The sequence below is a fragment of the Hippocampus guttulatus genome, chromosome 5, assembly GCF_054856545.1.
Source record: "Hippocampus guttulatus isolate MCC_2025c chromosome 5, RoL_Hgut_1.0, whole genome shotgun sequence".
NCBI classification, from domain to species: domain Eukaryota; kingdom Metazoa; phylum Chordata; class Actinopteri; order Syngnathiformes; family Syngnathidae; genus Hippocampus; species Hippocampus guttulatus.
The window spans coordinates 12,188,968-12,215,012 of record NC_141265.1 but is presented as its reverse complement, the minus strand read 5'-3'; the positions used below and the strand labels follow the sequence as shown (position 1 = coordinate 12,215,012).

At 43.2% G+C, this 26,045-nt stretch overlaps 2 protein-coding genes and 1 long non-coding RNA gene across 5 annotated transcripts in view; 2 read left to right on the top strand and 1 right to left on the bottom strand.

Moving 5' to 3' along the window:
- Positions 1-26,045, bottom strand: part of ccser1 (coiled-coil serine-rich protein 1) — a 112,347-nt gene that overhangs the window by 19,534 nt on the left and 66,768 nt on the right. Inside the window, exon 11 of one of the 3 annotated variants that reach the window (XM_086110856.1) lies at positions 24,444-24,492. The exons of the other annotated variants lie outside the window; for them this stretch is intronic. Within the exon in view, the coding sequence (XP_085966982.1) occupies positions 24,444-24,492 (49 nt within the window). The remainder of the gene's footprint in view (positions 1-24,443; positions 24,493-26,045) is intronic. 3 annotated transcript variants of the gene reach the window in all.
- Positions 17,020-22,481, top strand: LOC147205078 (uncharacterized). The gene is made up of 2 exons (XR_015100895.1): positions 17,020-17,232; positions 20,944-22,481. It is a non-coding gene; the product is annotated as an uncharacterized LOC147205078 (long non-coding RNA).
- Positions 17,226-22,481, top strand: LOC147205077 (uncharacterized). The gene has a single exon (XM_086110857.1). It carries the CDS (start codon positions 17,704-17,706, stop codon positions 20,308-20,310), a length of 2,607 nt encoding a protein of 868 aa, XP_085966983.1. The 5' UTR covers positions 17,226-17,703; the 3' UTR covers positions 20,311-22,481.

Genomic DNA, 26,045 nt, shown 5'->3' with positions numbered 1-26,045 from the left:
CCTTGGCAGTGTTTACATTTTCAAATAATGACTTTTACAACAATCCTAGAAAGTCACAATGCCTCATCACTGGTGAGCTATTTTTAGAACGGTCCTTGGGGGCTACCTGGTTCCCGTGGGAACCACGTCTGTGACAACTGCTCTACAGTAACATGGTGAGAATGTCAGGGTTACATTGTTACATTATTGGTCGAATTGACCCGTTTGGAAAATCTAGGAAAAAAACGGATTGAACTTGGGCTATCTTCACACCGTAGACCAGGTCCAATTTCACATCATCAAAGCCAAGCTCAGCATGGGTGAGGGATTGCGCTCGAAACTACCAATAACGGTCCGTGAATCTGCAAACTTGTTTGGAGTAACTGTGCTAATTTTATGGTTGACTTTAATTGAATCTCACCTGTAACAAAGCATAAATTGGAGGCTTGTAGTGATCATAGTAATTCATCCATACTTCTACTTTAGTCATCTTTAGTAGCTGTCTCCATGGATATTGAGGACCGTCATCTCATATCCCCAAAATATTTCGACCTCCTCCTCTCTCAGTCCTCTACAAATCTGAGGGGAGCCCATACACACGTGGGACCATATTTACTTGCGTAAACACTATGCAGCATAATATCATTTTTGTTGTACGTATCATTTAACATCGTGTTTTCCGCACATCACGGCCGCTTTAGTTTTTGTCATGAGAACGAGTGATCAAAAAGATTGGATTTGCCCCAAAAAGTCTGCTGGCTTCCGTTTTCATTTTTGTTTTTCTTTCTTGAATATGAAAAACATTGCATTTTGCAGATTTTTTTTCTTCTTTCATGATTAAACATTAGAGCAACTCACACTGACCTATGAACATCGGTAAGAAACAAACACAACAGGAGGGGTACAGTGCAGCAAAAGGAAGGGTTTGTTTGGTTTGAAGGACAGTTCCTAAGGTGCGCTTTGGGTGATCACACTCTCCATCCCCCCTGTGGACATCAGCACATGGTGAAGCACACCAGCTGTTCTCCCGCAAACGCGCATTTGCCGCATAAGCAAATATGCAAACATTCAAGGCAAATCCTGTCTGTGAGGGGCTTGCCGCAGCTATTGAACCTTATGTCTCAGGACATAAGAATGGGCATATGCGGCATGTGTCAATCAAATGCTGGGATTAGTAAAGCTGATTTCATACTGATTTTTATGACTGTTGATGACATTTACATTAAGCAAAAGACGGGTATTGTGCAGGATCTCGATATAAAACAGACACGGGTTTACAAGCCAAACCATGGTGAGTTAAACTATGGCTGCATAATGTTTTTTTGCTGCGGATGCATCCGTGAAGGCATAAAATTCACCAACGCATAAACATATGTACCCTTCATAAGCCACTCATGCAACTGCTTGGAGCCCAAAGTGCCGCGTATGCCTCTAATAGAGAGGAATCAATCATTGCACCAATTTTAATTTCTAGAACTGATTAAACTGATGTATCTTCACATGACCAGAGCTAATCCATCAGCCAGTGAACCGCGAAACAGCATCGGGTGGAGTTGGCGAGAGGAATCCTGGAGGAGCAGAAAACTCTCAAGTTAAATTTATGTGGCTTTTACGTCCCCCCTGATTCACTTATTTTGAAGGAGCGAACCGAATGCCGATTCATAATTTATCTACCTGGCCTCAGCCTCGCTTTACAATTCTTCCAAATAAAGACTTTTTATTGAATTTCACAGTGAACCCAAAGCAATTACACGAACAATCCTCTGTGTTGCTCATTACATCAGCTGCCCAGTGTTCTTTTGCATCTTGACTGGCCAATTAAAAGCAAAATCAGACAATTCCCAGCTTGGAGAAATGACATGATTATCTGACTGTTGATCACATGACTTAACAGTTAAATACTAGACATAGCCGTTCCGTTGAGTGGGCAGACATTTAGAAATGGTCGCTTTACACAACAGCAGCACGTTGACCTTTACATTGTGGCTCTGTAAACAGCATGAAATTTATTACCCACGACATTATAAAATTGGACAGTCACAGGCAGGGGAGAATACGATGCTAACGTGGCAAAATATATCCGTGCCTTCAGGAGCTGATCGTTGTGCCTTTGATCCAAAGAATTGGATATACCATCCATCCATTCATGCATCCATCCATCCGCTCTACCTACTGTCCTGATCATGGCCTATCCCAGCTGACTGAGCAACACATTCACAGCAATGGACAATTACAAGCATATAAAACTCATTTTTCAAGTTTTTATGACAAAAATTGTAATTTGAACTCGGAATTTACATACAAAAAATGAAATATTGTTTAATTTATGTTCAGGGTGATTTGGTGAGGAGAAAAAAACTCCTCTTTTATTTCCTTTCCCAATGGCTTTAATTGACAAACAGCCTGAGACGGATTGATCTTGTGTGACTGGTGTTGTGCATTTGAATCTATTTGTGTTATTTGCGAAGAAAGAGCATTCAAGGAAGATGTGGACTGCTAAAGTATCTTAGCATAATGCGCTACCCAGCAAATGTTTAGCTGCCATATGCTTGTCACAAAAGGTGTGTAGTGTGGCTTATCTTTCAACGTTTGACATTGTTTTCTTTCGTTTTATACTTGGGTAACAGTTCATTTTCAAAAATTGAGATGTGTTAGCAAAGTGTATTAACCCTCCTTATTTGTCATTTCAGTGTTTTATTGTCTTTAAGGTATTACTATTACTGTATACTGTATGGTCTCATTTCTGGTTAGACTTGATAGAAATGCGAAAAAAATAAAGGCATCATGATGGTGAAGAAAAAATTCCATATAAAATGAACATCAACAACCAATTGAAGTCCAGCAGTAATGGGATTTAGGTTACCTTAGCGACCATATGAATTGCAACTGTGGCGGCAATGTTGCGCAATGCACTTACTGCTAAACTAATGGCCTGCTGTCAGTCACAATGTCGCATTTTGTTGCAACCGCGTTTCCAAATCAAAACTCCAAAACGTGAAATCCACAAATGTTCACGATATATAATGATTAGTATCTGTTTGATCATTGTGTCGGGTTTTGACAAATTTAGGATGATAAAAGAATAAAAGATGGAGATGGGGGTGTGATTCTGGCCCCTGATAGGAAAACAGGTTCCCCAACAATGCACTAATTTCACTCAAATGAGAAAAAAGAAAGAAAGAAATGACAAATGATTGGATATGAATGTTGATTAGTTGAAGTATTGCCACACAATCATTAAGGGTTATCATTAAGAATTGCATGAACATATGTCAAAAGCTGTGGATGCCCTGGAGGAGCATGCTGCTTCTCACAGGTCAGTCTTGATACTATAACATCTAGATTGGCAGATGAGACTTGAGATTGTCTGTGAGAACCCGCTTTAACAGAACCAGAAAAAGTTGAAATATACTTGTTTGACTCAAATCTTGTGCTCGAGTGAATCTGCAGACGACAAAATTAAGTGATGGCAGTGCTATAATGAATCAATCAGTCAGCTTTCTGTTGGTGCCTCTTGTTCTGGAAGGTGTGACAGTGACTTGATTGCCACATTTCGGAGGCGAGGAAATGGAGAAGAGAAGAAGATGGTGCTGGAATACACCCGCTGAGGTCCCATTTACGGTAATGACGGTAAATCAAACCGTCTTGATTGAAGGGAGTAATGAGATGAACGGCGGGAGAGACGGAGGATGGCACATACGAACCTGTGCTGCTCCGACATCATCCCTGCCTATGGAGGGCAAACAGGCCATTATGGAGTATATGGCCTACCACGCTTGGTCAATATATCAATCAATTATGATTAGCATGACTGTAACACTAAATGAGAAGATGCGATTTACAGTGAAACCTTTAGGGTTGAACGCAACCTCATCCAACAAAGCTGTAAGTCCAGGAAAGTGACCGCATCTCCCCAAATAGGAGGGTGTTTATTTGACTCTAACTGCAGGGAGGGAATCACATTTGGAATAATACTTAAGTCCAGTGATACCTTGACTTCCACATTGAATTTGTTTATTGACCAAGCTCATAAGAGGGTTTTCGATATCAACAGTGGCCTGGTGGCCCGGGGCAGCCGTCGGATCACACGAAGCTCACTGAGGCTTGCCGGACTTGGCTGGTACAAATTTAATGAATACGATGAAATCAACACATCCACTGTGTTCGTATTATTGATATATGATGATATTTTTCCCTCAAATTGAGTTTGTGACAAGAACAACATGCAAAAGATCACATGTAACACTGTTCAGGGAATTTGTTTAGTATATGCGGGAAAAGATCATGCTGTACTATTCTTCGTACATTTACGTGCCTCTGTTGATGTTACCGTTCGGGGTTTACAAGAGAATTCAGCTGGGTTTCAGCAGTAATCTCGGAAAGTCTGTGTAAAAAGCAATAGCGCCCCGAAGTACTGATACAATTACCACTTCTTATTCCGCTTCAAAAATGAGGGTGTCAGTTGGAGGGAGGCTTTTGTCTGGAATCGACGATACGCCTGGCAACCTATTTCTCGTCGATGATTAGAACATTTTTGCCATCATGAGTAACCTTCTTTGGTGGTATCTCACACACACACACACACACACACACCAAAAAACATTCAACTTTAGAGGTTCCACTTTTAACATTAAAATACAAAACAAGCTAGACAGCTCCAGGTTTGTAGTGTGGTCCAACTGAGACAACCCCTACCTTTTTTTTTTTTAACTCCTCCATCATACCATGCTGCTTACTGGCTCCAGACAAAGGGACGAAGATGCGTGGATGAGGGAAGAAAAAAAAAGACACACAAGCAGATACAGTGGTGAGATGGCACAGTGACATGAGTGCAAGAATGAAGTCACAAACACAAGCACATGGAAAGGATAGATGAAGACGAGACGACAAAAACTAACGCGGTGTACAACCATCTGGATAATCTGGCAGAGTTTCCTGACTTCCAATCAAATCCGCAATGGCCCAATTATCGGATGTCAAAAACATTGTTCTCCTGAGTAACAATCCCGTAGAGTGGGGTATTGTGAATACATGATTTGTTTTCCCCTCCCTCGGAAAATGACAGAGCTGGACAGAAAGAGACTCGCAATTGTGGGTGGAGATATCCGAATGTGTGGAGTGTGCTATGATGGTTGTTTTTGAGAAAAAAAAACACACACACAGAAATTGTCTCCCAAATTGGTTATGATGTTGAAAATGGGTATGTTTTTACACAAAATGGACGGCTCAACGATAGGATGAGGAATGAGAAGATGTGTTTGACATGTGGGACATGAACTCAGTGCGAGTTGAACGTTTTAAAGTCCAATCTTACTTGTTTTGTGCGCGAGAAAATGATTTATCAGCTGATTATGATTCCAGTGCACAGACGGACGATCCATAAAGGCGCATAACAAACAAGCAATATTCATCAATAACACGCTGCTAATGATCGGTGTGCGATTAAGAGCCGATGGCAGTTCAAACGCGTGCACCAACACAATGTTGTCAATTGACAGTAGGTACACCTAATGAGAGCGGATACGAGAGCTGCCGCAACAATTCTACCGTTTTGTTTCGTATCGTGTAGTGGTTGCGGTGTTGCTGTTTACTCAATTACAGAAGTAATTGGCTTTTTTTAGGGGTTTATTGGTGCCGAGTACGCTGTTTGTACAAAATGCACTTTCACAAGCCACCCATTTTCTCGAGCTCTTGTCCTCATGAGGGTCATGGGTGAACTGGAGCCTCAGCCCATCCCAGCTGACTCGGGCAGACAACTAGCCATTCATGCTCAGATTTACACCTATGGGAAATTTAGTCTTCGATAAATCTAACACGCATGAATTGGGGATGTGGGAGAAAGCGAGAAGGTCACAATAGTATGCAATATTTTGTTTCACTGATTTCAATATTTTATTCCACAAATGTATTTGGAGATGTTGTGGTTGACAAGACTTGAGTCAAAGACGTGCCGAGTTAATAGTTTATTTTCCAGCCATCCATCCATTTGCCGCACTGCTTGTGCACTTCACAAAAATAGCAACAGTGGATAATGGCTCAATGGGTGTAATACGGGATGTTTTCACCAGCTAGCCCGCAACCAAAGTTATATTTCGGCGGGGGACAGTAACTAATTGGATTAATTTTACATTATAAATGTATTACAATCCTATTTTGACTCAAGCGGTCAGTGCAGAGTACAGTTCACAGATTAATTGAGGTTCTACAAGAACTAGTATTGAAGGAAAAACAGTAATCATGCTCAGTTTTGACTGACAGTTTCAACTATTTAATTTTGGTTTGCAGCGGTATAAAATGTATTCCTTTATTGCTTGCTTCATTTCTTTTTATAGATGTCAGTGTGGGTAGACCTAATGGTTACAATGTGACAGTCAGTGGTTCAGATTTCAAATGAAGGCTCAGGCCCGAATGTGCCACATTCCAAAAATATGCAAATTTGGTTATTTGTGGACTCTTAATTGTCCTTAGGTGTGAATGTAAGTGTAAATGTTTTTTGTGTTGTTTTTTAAAACTATAGGTGCTGTGTAATTGTCTGGCGACCAGCCATGAGTATAGCCAGGCTCTCGCTCAAAGTCAGCTCAGATAGACCCCCCACCCCCCTCCGCCCCAACCCTCCCAACCTACGGGGAAAACGAGCTTTAGAAAACGGATGGACCTCGCAGCGTTCCAAGTGAAGTACTTTATACTGTGTGCATAGACAACATAAGCACAATTCTAAGTGCTGCACAGTCGCACTGGAGATCACTAGCATTTTGGAGTGCTATGAGTGAGGAAAGTAAAAGGGAAAAACTACATTAAAAAAAAACAACAACAACAACAACAACAAAAGTGCCGTCCTATAAAAGGCAGCGAGCAGCTCTCTGTGAAAGCTGCCAAGAGCGGAACACAACGGTGGGATTTCTGGAAAAGCGAAACATGTGAGCAATAGATCAAAGCCTGCAATGACCAGATGAAGAGAGGGGGCACGTCGGTTCAAATGAGGACTTTCTGCAAATGCTCATGTCCTGAGTTATCATGTTCAGTGTTGTTCGTATGAAAGGAAAAATGATACGCACAACATGTGCTCGCGAGGCGAACACGGGCTAAACTGACAATCTGAATTTCAGAACATTTTGCAAACCATAATATACGACACATTCGCTAGGATAGTTCAATCAAAAATACATCAACATATAAGACATCTTGTCATTGGTTGTCCAGATTTGTTGACAGTACATGGAGAAATTCAACCGCGTAAACTGTGACGGTACAGACACCCTTCGCCTATTTGTGATTCACTATTAACATTTTTCTCAAGGTATTTGCTGAAAAACTCACTTATTAGCTTTTTTTTTTCATTTTGCTCTTTCTTAAAAGCCAAGATGTTGCCAAAGCCCTATCTAAAGAGGAAAGTACCGGGTAGTATAGTTTTAAAGGAAGTATACTGATGATAACTGTCGGGACTATGAAACTTTACGTTGTCGTTTTGATGCTATGTGAATAGTTCAGTTTTCCTGCAATTGGCCGATCCGATGTGTACTGCAGCAACTCAGGCATAAATCCTCTCATCAAATCTAGTGCCACTAAATTACCATCACAGTTTTTGCAGTCAAGGCAGAAACTCAAAGGAGTCACATCCGTAGTCAATCCCGAAAATTGACAGGATGGAACATCCACACAAACACACTGGGCGCATCGCAATCTTCAGCACACTTAATATTATTCTCATGGCTATTTCCATTCAGACAATTCCATTACCGGTACCACGGAAGAGCATGAGCACATTTCATTTGAAGAAGATTACAGTTGGGTAAAGTAATGCTCCATTTGCAGACTTGTTCTTATAAATAAATAAATACATAAATAAGTCGTAGGGGGCGTCAATTTCCAATAATCTGACATCAATAGATTGGCTCCAAATTCAGCCAAACTTGCACATTCCAAAAGTCCTACAAGGGAGATTTTCAACCGTTTTTGTCCCTGACACTGATTAATTCCAGCAATTCCAATAAATCTGGACCAAGCCCTTCCACAAATACTTAAAAACTGCATGAAATGGGCAATTGCCATCCCTCCTGTGTATAACTGTTTCTATTAATAGTTGAAACCCTAAATATGCCCCACACTACAATGCCCTACAGATGCTTTGATTTAGTACATGCACAGGTGGCAACGACTCTCTTTTAACTTCCTCTAACAAAAAAGGCTAAATGAATGGTGAACGGCGATTCTGCGGGCATTACAGTACCTATAAAACGCCACAATGTGACAGTACCACTCTGCAAACAACCACCGTGTGTGTCGTGTTTTCAAAGGCTGATTAATTTTACTTTCTTTCAGATTAATCTAGACATTATTAAATGGTGTTTCATTTCATTTTTATGCTTTTATGCCAGTTAAAAATGTTAACTATAGCATGGCCTGTAGAGTTTTATCATTCCAACATTTTCTTCTGGAAAGTTTCCACTGTAGTACACCCTTCAGGGGGGGAAAAAAAGAAAAAAACAACATCTGAGAGTGTGAGGAGCCAGCAGGCCGAGGAAAACATTCAGGTGCAAGATAGATGTGCCACCCGAGTTATGTTAACCCGTAACTCAAATAAATTAAGATGTGGCTGCAGATACAGCATTTTGTTCCAGAAGGCTAGGGAGTGTATTAAAAAAAAAAAAAAAAAAGGGTGTGGGGAAGTCAACGAGGATATGTGAAGGTACAAAAGAACAGTAGTGCTGCAGATCTTGTGGGGTTTTTTTCTTTACATCTGCTCTGAAAAAAACACGATTGTGTCCATTTATTGTTCTTATTTGTGTCTGAACTTTGGCTTGTGGTCTGAAAGAAATGCCATGTTTCTCACGATCGAGTGTTTTTGAAGTCAGACCGCACTATAACTGATTGTTAAACTATGTTAGCCAATCAGAAGCCTGAAGAAAGAGATTTCTAGAAAAGACGCACAAAAATGAATACAGAAAAATTATAATACCAGCATGGATGAATTAAACGTCATATGCCGGGTAGTTTCACCCCAGCCCTGTAGATGGCGGTAATGCACATTTCAAAATGGACGCCAAAACTGTCAGATTGTTAAAGTCGACAAGTGCAACAACCCTTTGTAGTGCTATCAGATCTGAAACAAAAGAGGGAGTGGCACTCACTAGGGATTACACTGCCACTTTTCTTGATAGCTTGTTGGATATGGTCGCTGCCCAACTCGCCCCCTAATACTTAGTGCACTGCAACAGAAAATCCTTGACCTGTACTTTTCGGTGGATCTTTTGTGCTTAACCCATGACAAAGATTGAAGTCTACGTCACAAATTTGTGCCTTTGAAAGCAAGTATCACAAGCTCCTTTTACACTGCCTGTAAATGTGTACACACTATCATTTATTGGCTCATTCATAGATCAAGCACCTATTGTTCATATTGCCATTGAGCAAGTTTTGCAAAAAGTACCGAAATACTGAACAGTTGGTCATGCGCATTCTAGTTTTGAAAAGGTCAATTTAAGTTCACGTGTAAATGTTATCGTGAATTTTCGGCTCATCCAGTAATTTCGCCAGAAAGCTCATTACCCTTAACTCTTTGTGAGTAGCGTATGGAGCAATTGGTCAGGCAAAATGCAGAACAGGATACAAGTTTGTCTTTGTGAAAACCTAAAACAGTTTGCGTGTTGACAGGAGGCCAAAACATGCGCACGCACACAAAAATCTTTCAAAAATAGCCGTGTGCGTGTGGCCACAGTCCTCGGCTTACTTCTTCTCACCCTTCTGTCTTCTCACATCCTGTCCTTGTACCCGCGCTTCCCGAGAGTCCCCACCGCCCCGCCCCCTCGTTATTCGACTCCAGTGTACCCTGTGTCATTGTAAAGATAATTATGTTCTTGTCGCCGTCGTCACTGTCTGTTTTTGGGTGCCATCTGTGCCCAGTCAGGTGCCCCCCCCTGCATCCCTCCCCCCATCCTTTGCCACTCTGGCCCAGCCCGCCGGCGGATGGGGGCACAGATCACAGGCTCCCACACAAGTGCAGACTTTCTCTCTGATTTGCGCGCACACACACACACACACACACACACACACACACACACACACACACACCTTCTGCTGACAGGCTCAGTGCTGCTCTGCACTGCGCTGCCCCTGGGGCTAGGTAGGGTTAGTCGGCAAAATGAGGCACGCAGCAGTAGTCACCACAGTCCCTTCTGCCCTGTTCTGTCCCATCCTGTTCTCTTTGTTCTAAAGATGACACCTTGATAAAGTTACTTAGAGGATGACTGACGACACAAGTCTGTAAAAAGAACAGCTTTTTGTTGATCTTCTCTATAAATGGCATTGACACATAATTAAGTGTGGGGGGTCGGGGGGATCTTGCCAATTGGCAACTCTCCATCTTCAGGGGTAGAGAACTTTTTTTTTTTTTGGTTGTTGTTTTGTATACATTGCACCAATATGGAATCTGGACGGGGGTGTTTGACCCAGAAATTGTTTGCCTTTGGAGGTTGTATCATTAGGCGTCTTAAAGGTTATCCGTCATCTGTCTTTTTCATGTGTTTATATAAAAGCCACCAACACAAAGCTGGAGGAATGAGGTCTGTCAATTTTACACCTTTAGAAGTAGTATTGGAAGCTTCTTGTAGATTGCCTGTAAAAGAAGTCGTTTTCTCAGCTTCGTCCTGTGTCACTGTTCAGTACGATTTGCATGATGAGATGGTTGGGGCAAAGTCAACCAAGCAAGGTAGTATGGGAGGCATTTTCTAAACTGCCTGTAAAAGACATCTTTCTGCTGTCACTGTTGACTGTTAGAGGCACAGACATGGAATGGGGGAGAAAGTCATCCTTTCCCACCTTTGGAGGTATTAATCAGAAGCTCCATGATGTGGAAATTTTCCACTTTGGGAGGTAGTATCAGTCGCTCCCATGACACTGCCTGGAAGAGCAAGCATTTTCCATCTTCTTTCATGTATAACTGTGCTATACTGTATAAATCTACTCAACTCGGAGAAGACAGGAAATGTATGGTGGAGTATTCAACTCAAACTCCATTATTTCCTCGCTGTTGGGCGGCCATTTTGCCTTGTCCAGGCTAAAAATGACATCACAGTGCCGAGGGCTCAGTTTGCGAACGTGACATGACCAAACGACACGGCAAATATGACGGGCACTGTGATGTCATTTTCAGTCGACAGCAAATGGCTGTACAAGGCAAAATGGCTGCACCCTGAAATGGAGAAAATCAACAGTGGAATTTTTTTCATTCATATCCCACAAATGCAATACTGATCAGGATACCGTGTTTAGCCTAGTGGGGGCACATAGAACACATAATTGTCAGGTTAAATTTTGACTTGATTTCTCCTTGAAGGAAGATCCATCATCCGCTACAAAACAAGTTTAAACAATGTTTCCTACGTAAGCGTTTGATCTCTGCTCTGTCAAACTGATAACCAAACTGCTTGCTTGCATCAACATCGGGTCTCTCTCAAAGTTGCGCAAAGACGCCATTTTTAATGTGGACATCTTAAAAGAGTTACACTGAGTGCCATTTTGCTGTGATAGTGCAGATGGAGGGGGCGAGAAGAGGACAAAGATGGATGAAAAAAGAAACGCCACAGACAAAGAATGAAACAGAAGGAGGGAAAGAAAAAAAACAACCAAAAAGCCAGTGGGACTGTGGGAGGATTGTACTCGTCAATGCTGAATCTCAATAAGTAAACAAATGTTCTCCATTTTTTCTCCTTTGCTCTTCCCAGTGCCATGCGTTACGTCGCCCCGATTGCTATCTTTTTGCTTCTTCACTTTTTTTGACAGCTCATCTCTCTTATCTCATTCCACTTCCCTACAGCAGCTTTCTTTCATCCCCTCTTTTTTTTTCTTGCCCCATGTGTCACCACCGTTCCTCAACTCTCAGCATGTGTTCTCTCTTTAAACCCATGGTTCTTTCGAAAGCCCTGTTTACACTCAATCCAGGCGCACGTGCGCGCGCGCACACACACACACACACACACACGCACATTTTTACAATCTAAAAGAAATAGATGGTCTTAACCAATTTCCAAATTTTGAGAGACAAAATAATCTGTGATCTGTTTTAACTAGATTGCGGTTGCGCACTCTTCCCCCTTTTTTGGGTCTTTTTTTTTTTGTGTGGTATATGACCTGTGAGGCAAATCTGACAGAATCCCACTACAAGGAGTGTGAGCCTCAAATTGCTTCCTCACTAGCTATTGTTCTGTTTCGCATCTCAGTCTGGAAGTCCGCCCGTGTCTGGGCACAACTCAGCCTTTTTTTTTTTTACAGCCAGATTCGTCGAGAAAATATTCACTTCGACATCTGTTTTATACATTATGAATTATGTGTATCCAAAAATCTGTTCTCATGTAATCAAAGGGTCTCAATGACTGTAAATAACCATAATGTTTTTTGGGGTCACAGAAGTGGGAACATGCTTTTATTTTGAAATTCACATTTCAATTGTCATATCCTGTTTAGCACAGCTCGCCAAAAGGTAACTTGACATTTAAAATATGGTCAGAGTTTGTTACGCAGTCACGCTAAACGTTTTTTTAGACTGGAAGTCCCTCCAAAGAGGCAAAATGTGTGTTTTCTCTAATATTTTTATGTCTATGAATATTTGTGTTGTAAATATTGATGGTAGAATGTGAACTGTATTTGCTAATTATCTGTGTGTGTTGTGAAATGTGTTTCAGCTCTTACGGGCGGTTACGGATATAGGTGGCTCACAAATAAACGGCAAAATCAGAAAAGTTTCATCCTGGTTCGGGAGGGCATGCTACAACATTATTTTTATCTTCTTTTTTGGGGGGTCTCACTACAGTCGGTTCATTGGTCCATATGGAATCGTCGCATTCATGATAAGATTTAAAAAGAGCCCAAAGGAAAAAAAATTGCCAAGAAGAACAAACACATGATTGAGAGCCTCCACAGTTATCCTTTACACAGTGTGCCGCATTCCCTTCTTGTGGTTCAGCCAACACACTCGGCGATAGAAAGACAAACCAGAGGTGGTGGCTTAAAAAAAATACAAAATCTTACTTCTTGACTGCAACATTGCACGATCGGAGGAGCAGATAGGCAGTGCGCAAGAGGTAGGTAGTCCTGGTGGCCTCTGTCAAGGAGGCGTGAGGGTAGAGGAGTGTGGCTTATCCGCTTGGGGTTTTTGGGGGGGGGGGGGGGGCAAGTGGCTCATTACTGTGAATAGTGCACAGGTGAACATGGAAACGCTGTGTGCAGGCTTGTCTGCGTCTATAATTGGGAGTCGCCGTGAGTAGTGCTGTGGATCACAGTCAGATAAGTTGCCTGGCAGTGAGCCAGGATAGAGATAACCTCACATCAGCACACACATACAGTGAGGAGCATGAGTGTGTGTGTGACACTGCTGTGCATTGTTGTTTGGCGATGGCTTGCTTTCCCGTGATAAGAAACACCTGTAGATGTCAGGGACGCCAAGTCTCCAGTTTCATTTTAAAACAGACATACCTGTGCACTATCTGAAAGGCAGGGCAATTTTGGGTGTGGGGCATCGCTCAGCTAGCTAAATGCGAGCCAATTAATTTGGTCAAAAAGCCATTGATGCGAAAGAGTTCTTGGACAGTGGAGATGTGACTTAATGCTGGACACTGAGTCCATGAAAATTAGACAGCTCATTTCTTGTATTCCGCAGCTCTGTATTTACTCGACATTTAAAGTTATATTGATTAAGGGTAACAAGTGTTTGGAAGGGTGAGAACCGTGTGTTCTCCGTAATGGCATAATAGAATTAATAAATAAGCTTAATTAACATGATCTCTGAATTCATTTTACAGTGTCTTTCACCAAGCTGGTTGTTGGTTAAGTCTGTTCCTGGTTTTTATTTGGCAGCTTTCTGCTTTGCATTTTGTTTCCATCCTTGTTGACTTGCGGGGACTCTCGGCGGCTTATCAACATTTGAGTTCATTTGGCTTTGCTGCTTGGCAAAAAGGCGCATCGAGTGAAGCCATAGATTGCTATCGTACATGAGCTGCCATATGTTTGTCACTTTTGAACAGGGTAGAGTGTTGTACATACAGTGTGTGTATACAACTGTTTTAGTTGTGTTTAAACAATTTGATTTCATCAGTGACCCAGTTCATTTCATAAATGAGTGTTGCTCAACCATTCGCCCTTTTCATTTGATGAATATTTAGTTGTCTATCAATACCCTGCAATTGGCTGGCGGCTAGTCAGGTGTATGCTCCGCCTTCCACCTAAACCAGCTGGGATAGGTTCAAGCTCAACTGCCACTTTAACAAAGAGAAGTTGTATAGAAAATGGATGGATGGAAAGCCAACAGGCACCACAGAACGGACTGCGGTCGACCTTGGATCGCAGCCACGGGAACAACTGTACCTCATAATCTGGGATGCCTGGCACTCACAACAAGGCAACACTGCGACCTCGCCGAAGTGGCGCACCAACGACACGAGGCAGCGACACACACATGCACAAAGTGAAAATTAGCCAATGGTTCTTGCCCTCATTCAACCCCTACAAGGCACATGTGACATTATGCAAAACACACATGCGCACTTCGTCTGGCAGGCGACCTCCACCTGGGTATAAAAATCTTTCATCTCTGCAACGGACGCCACTGGGCATACTTCATTGTTAAAGCCTTGCTCTTTCTTCTCCACCTGCTACCCATCCCAATACACACTCAGATTAAGTCAATATAAATGCACCACACAACGACTAACTACTAAGTGCGGCGCTTGGCAAATGGAGTTGTAATATTTACAAAATGCGTAAAGAGCAAAGGCATTTACGGCATTCAAATTCAGAAATAGCGTGGCAACCGCTGACTGCGGCTGGCAGGCCATTACGGGGCCTTAAAAAAAGCAGGATGTACTAATGCACCCGTTAATGATGCTGGTCAAGAGTTTTTACAACTGCCGAGTAACGCGGATAAAACATCCATGTTGTTTGGAGCACAAGGGAGAGACTTTTCACAGGAAGTTTCAGTTTGAATTCCAAATTCCTTCACTTCTGGAGCATTCCAATGTATGACAAGTGCAGAAATCCCATACAAAGTACAATAAGCAGTTAAGCGTCTAAATCTGGGTGTCCCCCCCCCCACCTAACCCCCCCCCCCTCCTCCTATCTTTGAAGATTGCAACTAGATTTGTCTTATGAAGATGTAGCAATGGTGAATAAAGCATACGAATAACCGGAACACATTTGAATATTTTTCCCACAAAGTCACCAAAGGTAAACGATCTCAGTAATGCTTTTCATGAATACAATGTAGCAAGCCTTCATGTGTTACGTGGATTTATACCAGTAATAGTTTTATACAATCTGATCGTCTGTGAGTGCTCCTCTCTGCTGCATGCCATCTTATATGAAACTAGCAAACGATGGGAAACCAGACACTGGCTTGATGTTCTCAATTATATATTAACCGTTGATTTTTTTTTTTTAAGGTTGTCTGGAATTTGAAGCGAGTCACTTATGACAAAACGCTTTTCAACTATCATTTCCTTGTATGTGGCCTGTTTGAGCAAACGGTGAGAATTGTGTGGCATTGGTCTTGTCCAAAGCAGTTTTCCACATCTGCAGACCAATTTTTTTAAATGCAATGTTCTGCAGGATGAGCAATTGGTTAGATCATGAAATATGTCTCTTGTGTGGCTGCTGACTTATTAGATTTTGTTTCTGTAACTCAGTAATATGTTTCTTTGACTCTCCCACGAACACTTCTACTTCCATCACTTGCGGCGCTCTCCCAAATGCTCCAAGGTGAAAATCAACACTGTGACAGAAAGCGCAAAACTCTAATTTAAATATGGCAGTCTCCATCCGTTTTAGACCTAAGTGAATGAATGCGCAATTTTGCACCAGTTAAGATGTCAAAAAGCGTAAAAATAACTCACGCAGTTAGACACACACGTATAAACAAAGTGCGAAGGTGCCCTTGCTACAGAGAAAACTAATGACACTAACGGCACTCATTGTCTCTTCAGGCTTTAACCTCCACACACGCTGACCCACACATACACAGACGCAATCCAGCACACACACATGCACACGAAAGCAGGCAATTAGAAACAGATTGATTGGACTTTATGGTCAACATTTGATGTGCCCTTGTGACGTGTGAGTGTGTGTGCCTGTGTTTGCACGTGGGTGCTTGTGTGTACTGGAATCAAAATGAAGGGGTGTGTGGGTGGGAATTTGTTACTCAGAAGTTGACGGGTCACAGCGGTCAAGCAACGGTTCTGTGCGAGGCAACCGTTCAGAAGGGGATGACAGGTGGGGTTAAAGGTTATACAAAAACAGAAATGCATGCTTGACTCAAGCAACACACAGAGAAAACATTCCCGTTCTACAGGCTTCCACTCCGGTCAACTTTGTAACCCTGGCAGGTCATCATGAGAAAAATATGCTAATATTTTGTTAGAGGAATCTATGAGCAAAATTGTATCATGTTTAAAGTTTCATTTAATTTGGGCACATCGAAGCGTTTGGGTGCGTATCCAGCACCCCCAAATGCCTGCACACATCTGGCCGGGGGACTGTTGAAGTCCACAATTAGCACGTCAATACAGGTGGACAACCACAGGGGAGAAGGCGACACTCGGTCACAAAAGGGGAATGAATAATTCGGGAACAGCGGTTGAGCAACAAAAGACGAGTTGAGAACACCCGTCGCGCCCAGACGACATTGACCATCCGCAAAGTCTACAACATGCTAATTCGATGTAGACCAGCCAGAAAAGGCGCCAATGTACTGGTGGTTCAAGTTGGAAAAACAGGTAACCAATCACTACCGAGGAGCCGGACCGGGGTGCGGCATGCAAACATCGGGGGCAGTGTTTTTCTTGTATTTTGCATATGTTACAATAAAATGTCGAACTCGCGGTGGCGGGACTGAGAGTGTGATCGCGGAGCAACTAACCGTCGTTCGCTCTCAGAGATCCGCTCCCGCCGATATTGAAGACAATTTTCCTGTGTGCCGAGTCATTTCTTTAACTTTGTCCGAGAAAATCTCTGACAGAAACTTGGCGTTGTCGGCAGGATGATGTGCTTGTTCGAACGGATTTGAGCTTTTTGTTGGACTCTCCGATTTCCTCCGGTGGACGATCCGTGGCTGATCGCGTGTTTCGCGCCTCCGAAGCCGACCAGACCTCGTGGAGACTTTTCCAGGAGGAGCCAGCCCCGCACCGGACACCGTGAGGAGCAAGCAAGCGCCATCATCCAACGAACCTGGGTTCAGCTCGGCATCGGGACAATTGTCGGAAAAATAAGGTCAGTCGGCGTGGTGGAGAAGCCGTTGCGTAGTCGGTTATCTCCACTGAATGACGGAATTAGACGAGTTAACGCCGAAAACGGAGTAGGCTAGCTCGAGTACCGTTTCGTGGTTAGCGGTAAGGGGGAAATTAGATTCCCGGGACACAGAGCCCAAGCGCATCTGTGAGAGCATCGGCTCATTTAGATATCGTTTCTCGCTAAGCGAAAACGGTAAGGAAGCTTTGTCTTCCTGCGGAGGTTGACCACCTCGGCGTGTGTTGCATCTAACGTTGTATGCGTATATTGCGCGTATCGGTTTGTGTTAGTGCGTGAGTGTGATTGGTGAACACACTATTGTGGTAACGTAACCCATATAAACTCCGGCGCGGGCACGTACCGTTTGTTTTCGGGTGACGACCCAGATCTAGATCGCGATTTTTTTTCTTTTTGTAAAATACCTCTAAACGCTTCCAGCTGTTGCTAGGCAACATGGCGACACGGAAGTCCTCGGGTTGTTGGCGATTGAGCGGAACACAGCAGACAACAGCACGTTACGATGTAGAGGCGATCATTGAAAACACACGATTAGCTGAAATTGACTGCAGAGGGTCAACGCGATTCGTGAAAAAGTGGAAAAAGAAATACGGATTCTCGGGAGACGTTAATGATTGCGATGAATTGGAAACGGTGTTGGGCAAATTATCGCTGAAAGACAAAGAAAAGCGGAAAAATAATGAACACGGTAAACAATGGTACAAGTGTAAAACACTCGTTGAAAGGGCCAAACGAATACGGGTGAAAAAGGCGAAAGACACACGTCAGAGGCTGGATGAGGATTTAATTGCAGCGGCTGCTGCAACGCAACCCTCAGCCGCTCCAGCGGCCGCCGTTTCGGGGGAGTTGTACCCGGCCTTCCCCCCACAATCGCAAACTACGAGAGAAAAGAATTCGGTACCCCCTCCGCCCTGGGGAACTAACCAAGCCCCCATAACACCCCTCGATCAAACTACCGCACAGAATTGGAGTCTAGAGAACCCGGTCAAATCGCAGGATGGTCCAAACCCTGGACATCAACACGAAACGCGCTCCAAAGGCACGGTGGGTGAGTGGAGGCGGACCCTCGACCCATCCACCTCGCTAGAGCATAATTCGTATGAGTCTAGATTCGAATGGTACCCTTTCCAAGCGTTCCCTATGGTTCAAATGCCGTCGACGAACGACAAATCGCTGTACGTATATAGACCATGGACGCCAGCCGAATTTCGAGACATCGCCGCGTCACTTCCAAAACCGAAGGACGATCCGGACGAGTTCGTAAGGGAACTATCCGATTTAGTCCACAGTCACAGGCTTAACGCGAGTGAACTTTTGAAATTGCTCTCATTAACTACCAGTTCCAAGTTTGGCGCAGTTGTGGGCAACTTTAATGGTAGGAAAGCTGCGGGAGGTTATCTGTGCTATGATGAACTCACGCAGGTAGGGGGACCCCTTGACCAAATTATGGAACGTTGCGCCAAGGCATACGAGCGGACGCAAGATCCAAAACAAATTGCCACATGCATCCAAAAGGCTGACGAAACTACGGACGATTTTTTCCATCGTCTGCGAATAGTGTTCAAAATACACGGCGGTATCCCTGAGACACAGTCAGACTTGTTCAATTCGCATTTAAAACAGCATTTGCTAAACCAAGCACATCCTGATGTTACCCAATATGTTAAAAGACATAATTTGAATTGGCCAACATGTCCGATCGATGAGGTTTTGAATTACGCACGGAATTACGAACGACTCGAGAACAAGAAAAGGAAGAATGAGAGTCACGTGACCAACATTTATTACGCCGCAAAAAACCCACACGCACACGGGAAAACCCCGGGTCCTCCTTATAAAGGTAATAAACAAATACGGTCGTTTGCTCCCTTCAAATTAACCCCTAGGGACCAAAAACGTTTTGTTGAAGGCAGATGTTTTCTTTGTGGGCAAAAGGGTCACATGGTGAAAGAATGTAGACAACAGCGGAAGGACAGGCGCGTGCGGGAGCGTGATGGTAGCACGGGGACCTCCTCATCAGATGAGGAGGATTTACAAACGATACGGAATAAAAAAGAGGAGGTAGCTATGACAGCGATAAAGGCCTCTGCGCCTTTGTTTGAATCGCCCGCCTCAAGTGAGGACGAGGGTGACATCTTAGCCGGTAGCAATCATGTTTTCGACACAGAAAACTACCTGCTGAGATGTGAAACCTCGTCCATAACTAAACCGGAAATGACGTTGTTGGTTGAAGGAATCCCGACCGTCTTCCTTGTTGACACGGGCGCCGATATCACTGTTCTTGGTCGTTGGGATCGTGATACTGTGAAGCCAAGCGATGGCAAAATTCGCATGAAAGGAGCACACGGCTCCGTGCAGCCCCTGACGTTATCGCAAACAGTAACCATTACTTCCCCCACAGACCCAAATCGGAAGGCACTCGTCGAAGCCGCGCTAAATTCTCGCTGTCCACATAATTTATTGGGACGGGATGCTCAAACGCAACTCGAGATTTACACCATCGTAAATCACAAGGGCCAGATTGAAGCCCGCATGGGGAACAGTCAACATGATGCTCGCTATTTTTGGACACTCGATTTACCGAACGATGACGTAACTCGGAGTTCCGAATGTCTAGTTCGATTGGCAGGTACCAAATTAAAGCCAGGAGGTAACGTGCAAACGGCGAACAACCTGCACGTGACTATCAGACGTAAGCAGACACCAGGACCAGACCCTGACTACACTAAAGTTTTTCTGGGCCTGCAACCCCAGGGTATCGTTGTTGAGCACGTGTATTGGAAAGATCAGTGGTGTTTCGCCACAGCGCGGGTAGGAAGGGCGGTCAAGCCCCTCCTCTCACAAGGGCAACACATTTACATACCGCTCGGCAAACCGGAGCAATGTGAGTGGAGAAATATGAATAACCTTGCGAGCTCCGTTCCAAACCACCTGTGGAACCCCTCCCCCGCCAATCCGGGGTGCGAGGAAACACAGGATGGCTGGGTGCGTCAATACATCAATTGGAAAGTGATGACTACTCCGGCCGTTCATTTCAGCTGACAAATTGCAGTAACACGTGACGTACTAGCAATAGAGGCACAGGACACAACACAGGATGATTTGAAATCAAGACAAATTTTTGCACCTCACACAGAACGAAAATATTGGACAAATAAGAGAGCACAACCAGATGACGCAGGGATAGAGAAATTGGAAGGCGGGAAACGTTGGCTTCCAATCTCTCTCTTCGAGTGCGCCGCGAGGTTGACACATGGCTTGTCACATGTGTCAACAGGGGGGATGATAGCGATGATAACACAGGTGCACCAATATTATCATACACATGGGTTTATGCATATTTCAAAAAAAATTTGGAGATGTTGTGTAATCTGTTTGAACCAAACACAAGGGAAACGATACTGTCTTGTCATTGTTGATGTGTTTTCAAAATGGGTTGAACTGTCTTCGAGCGCTCACGATGATTCAGGAACTGTCATGAAAGCATTGGGCGAATTGTTGGACACTGATTTGGAGCGACACTGTGCGTACCACCCGCAATCGGCTGGATTTGTGGAATGCATTAATGGAACTGTCAAAGCCAGGCTCATTGAGACAATGAGAGAGACTAAAAGTCTATTTGATCAGAAAGAGATGCATAGGCACAATGACTTGCCAGAGTGTTCTGCTCCACAGACTCGCCAGGTCCGGAGTGGTGATCAGAATTTCCTCAAAGTGCTGAAAAGACTTCTCTGGGACAGTGAACGCTGGAATGGCCCCTCCCAAGTGATTGCAGCAACAAAAACTGCGGTCAAGATCGAAGGACGCGATGGCTGGATCCACCAGTCGCAGTGCAAGCTCCTTCGGTTTGAGGTTGAGGGGCCTAGCGACGCCAGTCCCAGGAAGGAGAATCAGCACCTAAGTCCAAGTGCGCTGACCTTGCGTGCCGCCGAAAGACCACCGGAAGGGCAGTCAAGCGTTGCCGATGCACCATCAGCATCATCGGCATCATCCTTATGGGCCTAAGAGAAGTCACGGTGGGCACACAGGCCCACAGAAGGAGTGACTTGCCCCATGGGATTCAATGTCGGGAGGCAGGAGACGATTGTTGGTATATTTTTCTTTTTGTGTTTTCGTGTCGCTTGCGTGATCCCGCTGGTCAGAGGTTGTGCTGCCAAATTCATGGATGCTATCAAAGTGAAGTGGCGGCTCACCTGACTGTGGCCATGTCGGAGTACCAACAGGTGCACACGGAGTCTGACGAAGATTATGTTAACACTGACTTTGGTGATTGATTTACTGGAACCTTATGTAAGCCCGTATGACGACTTCACAGAAAAGCATTGCAGATGTGAGTGTTTGATGTTCTTGGGTTGGCTTACTTTGTATATAGTAGTTAGTTAGTAGTTAGTTTTGTTAGATTTTGATTTTCATTCGAGGTGTGTTTAGATTCGATTTGATTTTAAATTACTTTGTGTTTAGATTAGGTTTTGATTTTCATTTAATGTGTGTCTAGATTAGATTTTGATTTTCATTTAATGTATAGCCATTGCCCGGGAAGGGTTTTCTGTCCTGATCGTTACACCCCCTTCCCCTCAGGACAGTTTTTCTTCCCACCCGTGCAATTGCATATCAATGTCACCTGGGCGTTTGACGAAACTTTAATTATGATACAGAGGTGGGAATGTTAGAGGAATCTATGAGCAAAATTGTATCATGTTTAAAGTTTCATTTAATTTGGGCACATCGAAGCGTTTGGGTGCGTATCCAGCACCCCCAAATGCCTGCACACATCTGGCCGGGGGACTGTTGAAGTCCACAATTAGCACGTCAATACAGGTGGACAACCACAGGGGAGAAGGCGACACTCGGTCACAAAAGGGGAATGAATAATTCGGGAACAGCGGTTGAGCAACAAAAGACGAGTTGAGAACACCCGTCGCGCCCAGACGACATTGACCATCCGCAAAGTCTACAACATGCTAATTCGATGTAGACCAGCCAGAAAAGGCGCCAATGTACTGGTGGTTCAAGTTGGAAAAACAGGTAACCAATCACTACCGAGGAGCCGGACCGGGGTGCGGCATGCAAACATCGGGGGCAGTGTTTTTCTTGTATTTTGCATATGTTACAATAAAATGTCGAACTCGCGGTGGCGGGACTGAGAGTGTGATCGCGGAGCAACTAACCGTCGTTCGCTCTCAGAGATCCGCTCCCGCCGATATTGAAGACAATTTTCCTGTGTGCCGAGTCATTTCTTTAACTTTGTCCGAGAAAATCTCTGACATATTTATATGAGAAAAATATGCTAATATTTTTCTCATACAGTGGCTTGATTTGGTTATTTACTTAACTGCAGAGAGAAGTGGGTGTCTATCTTTTTTCTTTTTTCTATGAATGCATTCTGTAATGATGATGAATAATATTACCGTATTACCGCATATGGCCTGGGGGAATTGATTAAGTCTGTGTGCGTAGCGCTACGTGGCCGTGTAGGAGCGAATATCGAGCATATATTGTACATAGTGGAGCGATAAAATATATTAAATTGAGTTTAATGAGCATAGGGAACAAGTGCCATAAATGCAACCATCTCTGCAGTGCCTGTGTGTGTGTGTGTGTGTGTGTGTGTGTGTCTCTTTGGCTTTAACAGTAAGTTTCAGATTTGAGTAAAATTTTGTAGTAATTTGCATTCAGAAAATTATATTCTTGTGTTGAATGAATCTGTGTAATATATGAACTTTTGAAATTGAAATTAAGGAACCTTTCCATTACACTATTCTAATTTATTGAGACACACCTGAGTTGTTGATACGAAGTTTGTAAATTGTATGTACAGTAGGTAGTACATCCTACTTTAACAGCATGTCACTTGCTATTCCCGAAATCTACCGCGGATTATTAAATATATATTCTGGTGGTTTAAAAGAGGAGAGGGGAAAAAAGTATGTTTGATTGATCAGGCATGTTGAGCACTTGAAAAACCTTTTCCGCTGCAGAAGTGTACTTTCCATTGTTCAATTCCTGCCACCATTAGGTTTCGTCAAAAGCCACTGGCTCATACCAAATGGGGAGAAATGGTCAATCTCTTGAGCAAAAGACTTTCTTCCCCTAACTTTCTTTAAGAACAAGACATTTTTGCTATCACGTCGACTTCCAGGCTCTACAACCGAAAGGGAGAACATCACTTCATGGGTTACTATCTCAGAGGTTTAGGGTACTGTAAAAACAGCGGGCACTGGGCAGCATTCCCATCAACATAACAAGACAGGTAGCATTCCTCACTTAAAGGGTCTCCATACCGGGTCCTCATTCATACATGGATATATCCAAGCATGTTTGCTGGTTGCTTTAACCAGACAAGACAAAGCCTTCCTATAGAGTTTGGTTTTTAGAACCGTTTTTATATTTGGGGGGGGGTTCCTGATATTATGTTGAAATTAGCTGACTTAGATTGGTTTTTGCCACAATATTAATCCAGATCGGTGATTACCAACAACTGCTCAATGGTACAATAATACGCCATGAGAGATCACGAGGTGTGCTGCAGGAAAATATCCAAATTCACTTAACAAGTCTAAAATGTATTATTTATTGACTACAGTGTATCTTTGCCCATCTTTCTATGCCATCAATGAATCATGACAGGCTGAACAGTTAAAATGTTCTTCCACAAGAGAACAGAAGCTTCAATTAAAACTCATTCAGTACTAGCCAATTCTGGACCAAGTCTGAAAAGACGTTTAAAAACGTCTTTGGGAGTGAATGAGTTAACCAGCTTTGTGTTCAATAAAGTGAATGAGTTAACCAGCTTTGTGTTCAACAAAGTGAAAGAGACTTCACACATGCTATGTAATTTTGTGAGTAAGACAAATTCGTCATTATTGCAGTCAACCTTATTTACTGCAGTCAACCTTATTTACTTTTTGTTGCATTTTTTTTTTCTGGTCATGTGTAGTGGTATTTAAAATATGTGCCCTGGCTCAATAAAGGTTGGAAAACTCGAAAATTGAGGAAGGCAAAATAACAGCTAAATAGGAATATTTGTGATGTAAAAAAACAAGCAGAGTGTACTCTGCAAGACCCAGTGCAAAGACCCCTCGGGGATTGGTTTTGTTTTGGTACATCTAGTTGAGTACACGGGGCCACTACAAGACAGTCACGTCCAATCGGGTGATATCAGAATAGACACTCACTCAGTTGTCTCCTTGAGGACAACGTGGCGCTCCCATGCGCCTTGATGCCCTAGAAACAGAAGACACGTTGACACAAAAAGCAACCAATGTTGTAAAGAAAGAACGAAAAAAATCAAATAAGAAAAAAGAAGGGGGTGGACACAGAGACAAAGAGGGATTGTTGTTAGTAGGCAACACTTAAGAATATTACACAGCAAGCACAAATCAACCTCGGTGTACAATCATCAGTGGAGGACTGATTAAGGCCTTTACTCATTTCATGAACCACTAAAGCGTCTTTTCGATTTAATCGAATATACGGCCACTGATGAAAACTCATATACAGCCACCAAAGTACCAAATCGTCGACAGCGGTTGTTACAAGACAATAAAATAGCTGAATTACAGGACAAAAATTCTGCAGGTAATGTTTTTTTTTGATTGTTTGTTGAGAGTTGAGTTAGAGTCCTGGAATACGGTTTATGGATACAAAAATTTTATCTACTGGAATGCTAAGCCACATAACATAAGAGCATATATTGCATGGGAAAGTCTCCGTACATAACTGATCTGAGACTGTTTACATGCCTTAGTTGGGGCTGCTGTTTTGGTTAGCAACGGAGTTCTTCAAAGTAGGCGTGCGGGAAACTACAAAAACCACACCACAGAGCACATCGGTCAGAAACAAACATGCATTGGTCTTCTTCGTGTACTTCTCTCTTATTCTTTTACCCAAGAGGAAAGTACAGGCCGTTGTATTAAAGAGGAGACTGGACTATTATACGGCAGGAAAAGATGGAATTAACATCTTGTTATTTCTAGCCAATGATAGTTGGTCCAGTTGGTCTCTTCGGAAGTCAGGAACGTGGTTCTATAACTTCTCTATGTGTAAAGTGCCCAAAGACGATATTTGTCGTAATTTGATGCTCAGTAATTCATGTGGTATCAACCTATTGCATTTTGAACCTTGGCTTTTCAGGTAACTGGTTCGTCAATATCTTGCATATCTGATTAGATATTGGAAAGGTGGAATATTTGACCCAACCCCAGAGCATTTTTTTATACCCACAGTTTGGAGGACCAACTGCAGCGACATGCGGTACGATAAGTTGCAAAGTTAATGCAAATGACTAAAAAAATATTTTCGATTGCCTAGATTAGAAGTTTAGATCATAAATATACCGCAAAAGATGTCCCTAAACAGTTTAATGTCATTGAAAATTCATCTTGCATTACCCTTGAAACCAAATGTCTCATGCAGCGAAGACGCCAAAACCTTCACGAACAACCCAAGCTTAACTTGAATCCTCCCTAACATAAAAAGCTTGTTTCAGTCAGGATTGATCACTTCAGCATATTTCCTTGTCATCAAATTCCTATTGATAAAGGGCTTTGGCGCCATCTTGGGCCATTTTAGAAAGAGCAAGTGAAAAGGTGAGTTTTTCACCAAAAATCTGGGGGCCACAGGGTTGAATCGATGAATTCTTAAACAGTGACCGATAGGGGTGGGGGTTACAATAAAGTCATGTCAGTAATGTCAATAGAAGAGCAACACACATTGAAAAGCACACAGTCAAAAGAAACTAAACTGAATCTCCATTTCCCCCCTCCCCCACACTCGGC

Coding starts and splice junctions, on each gene's coding strand:
- LOC147205077 (XM_086110857.1), top strand. CDS start 17,704: ATGGCGACACGGAAGTCCTCGGGTTGTTGGCGATTGAGCGGAACACAG.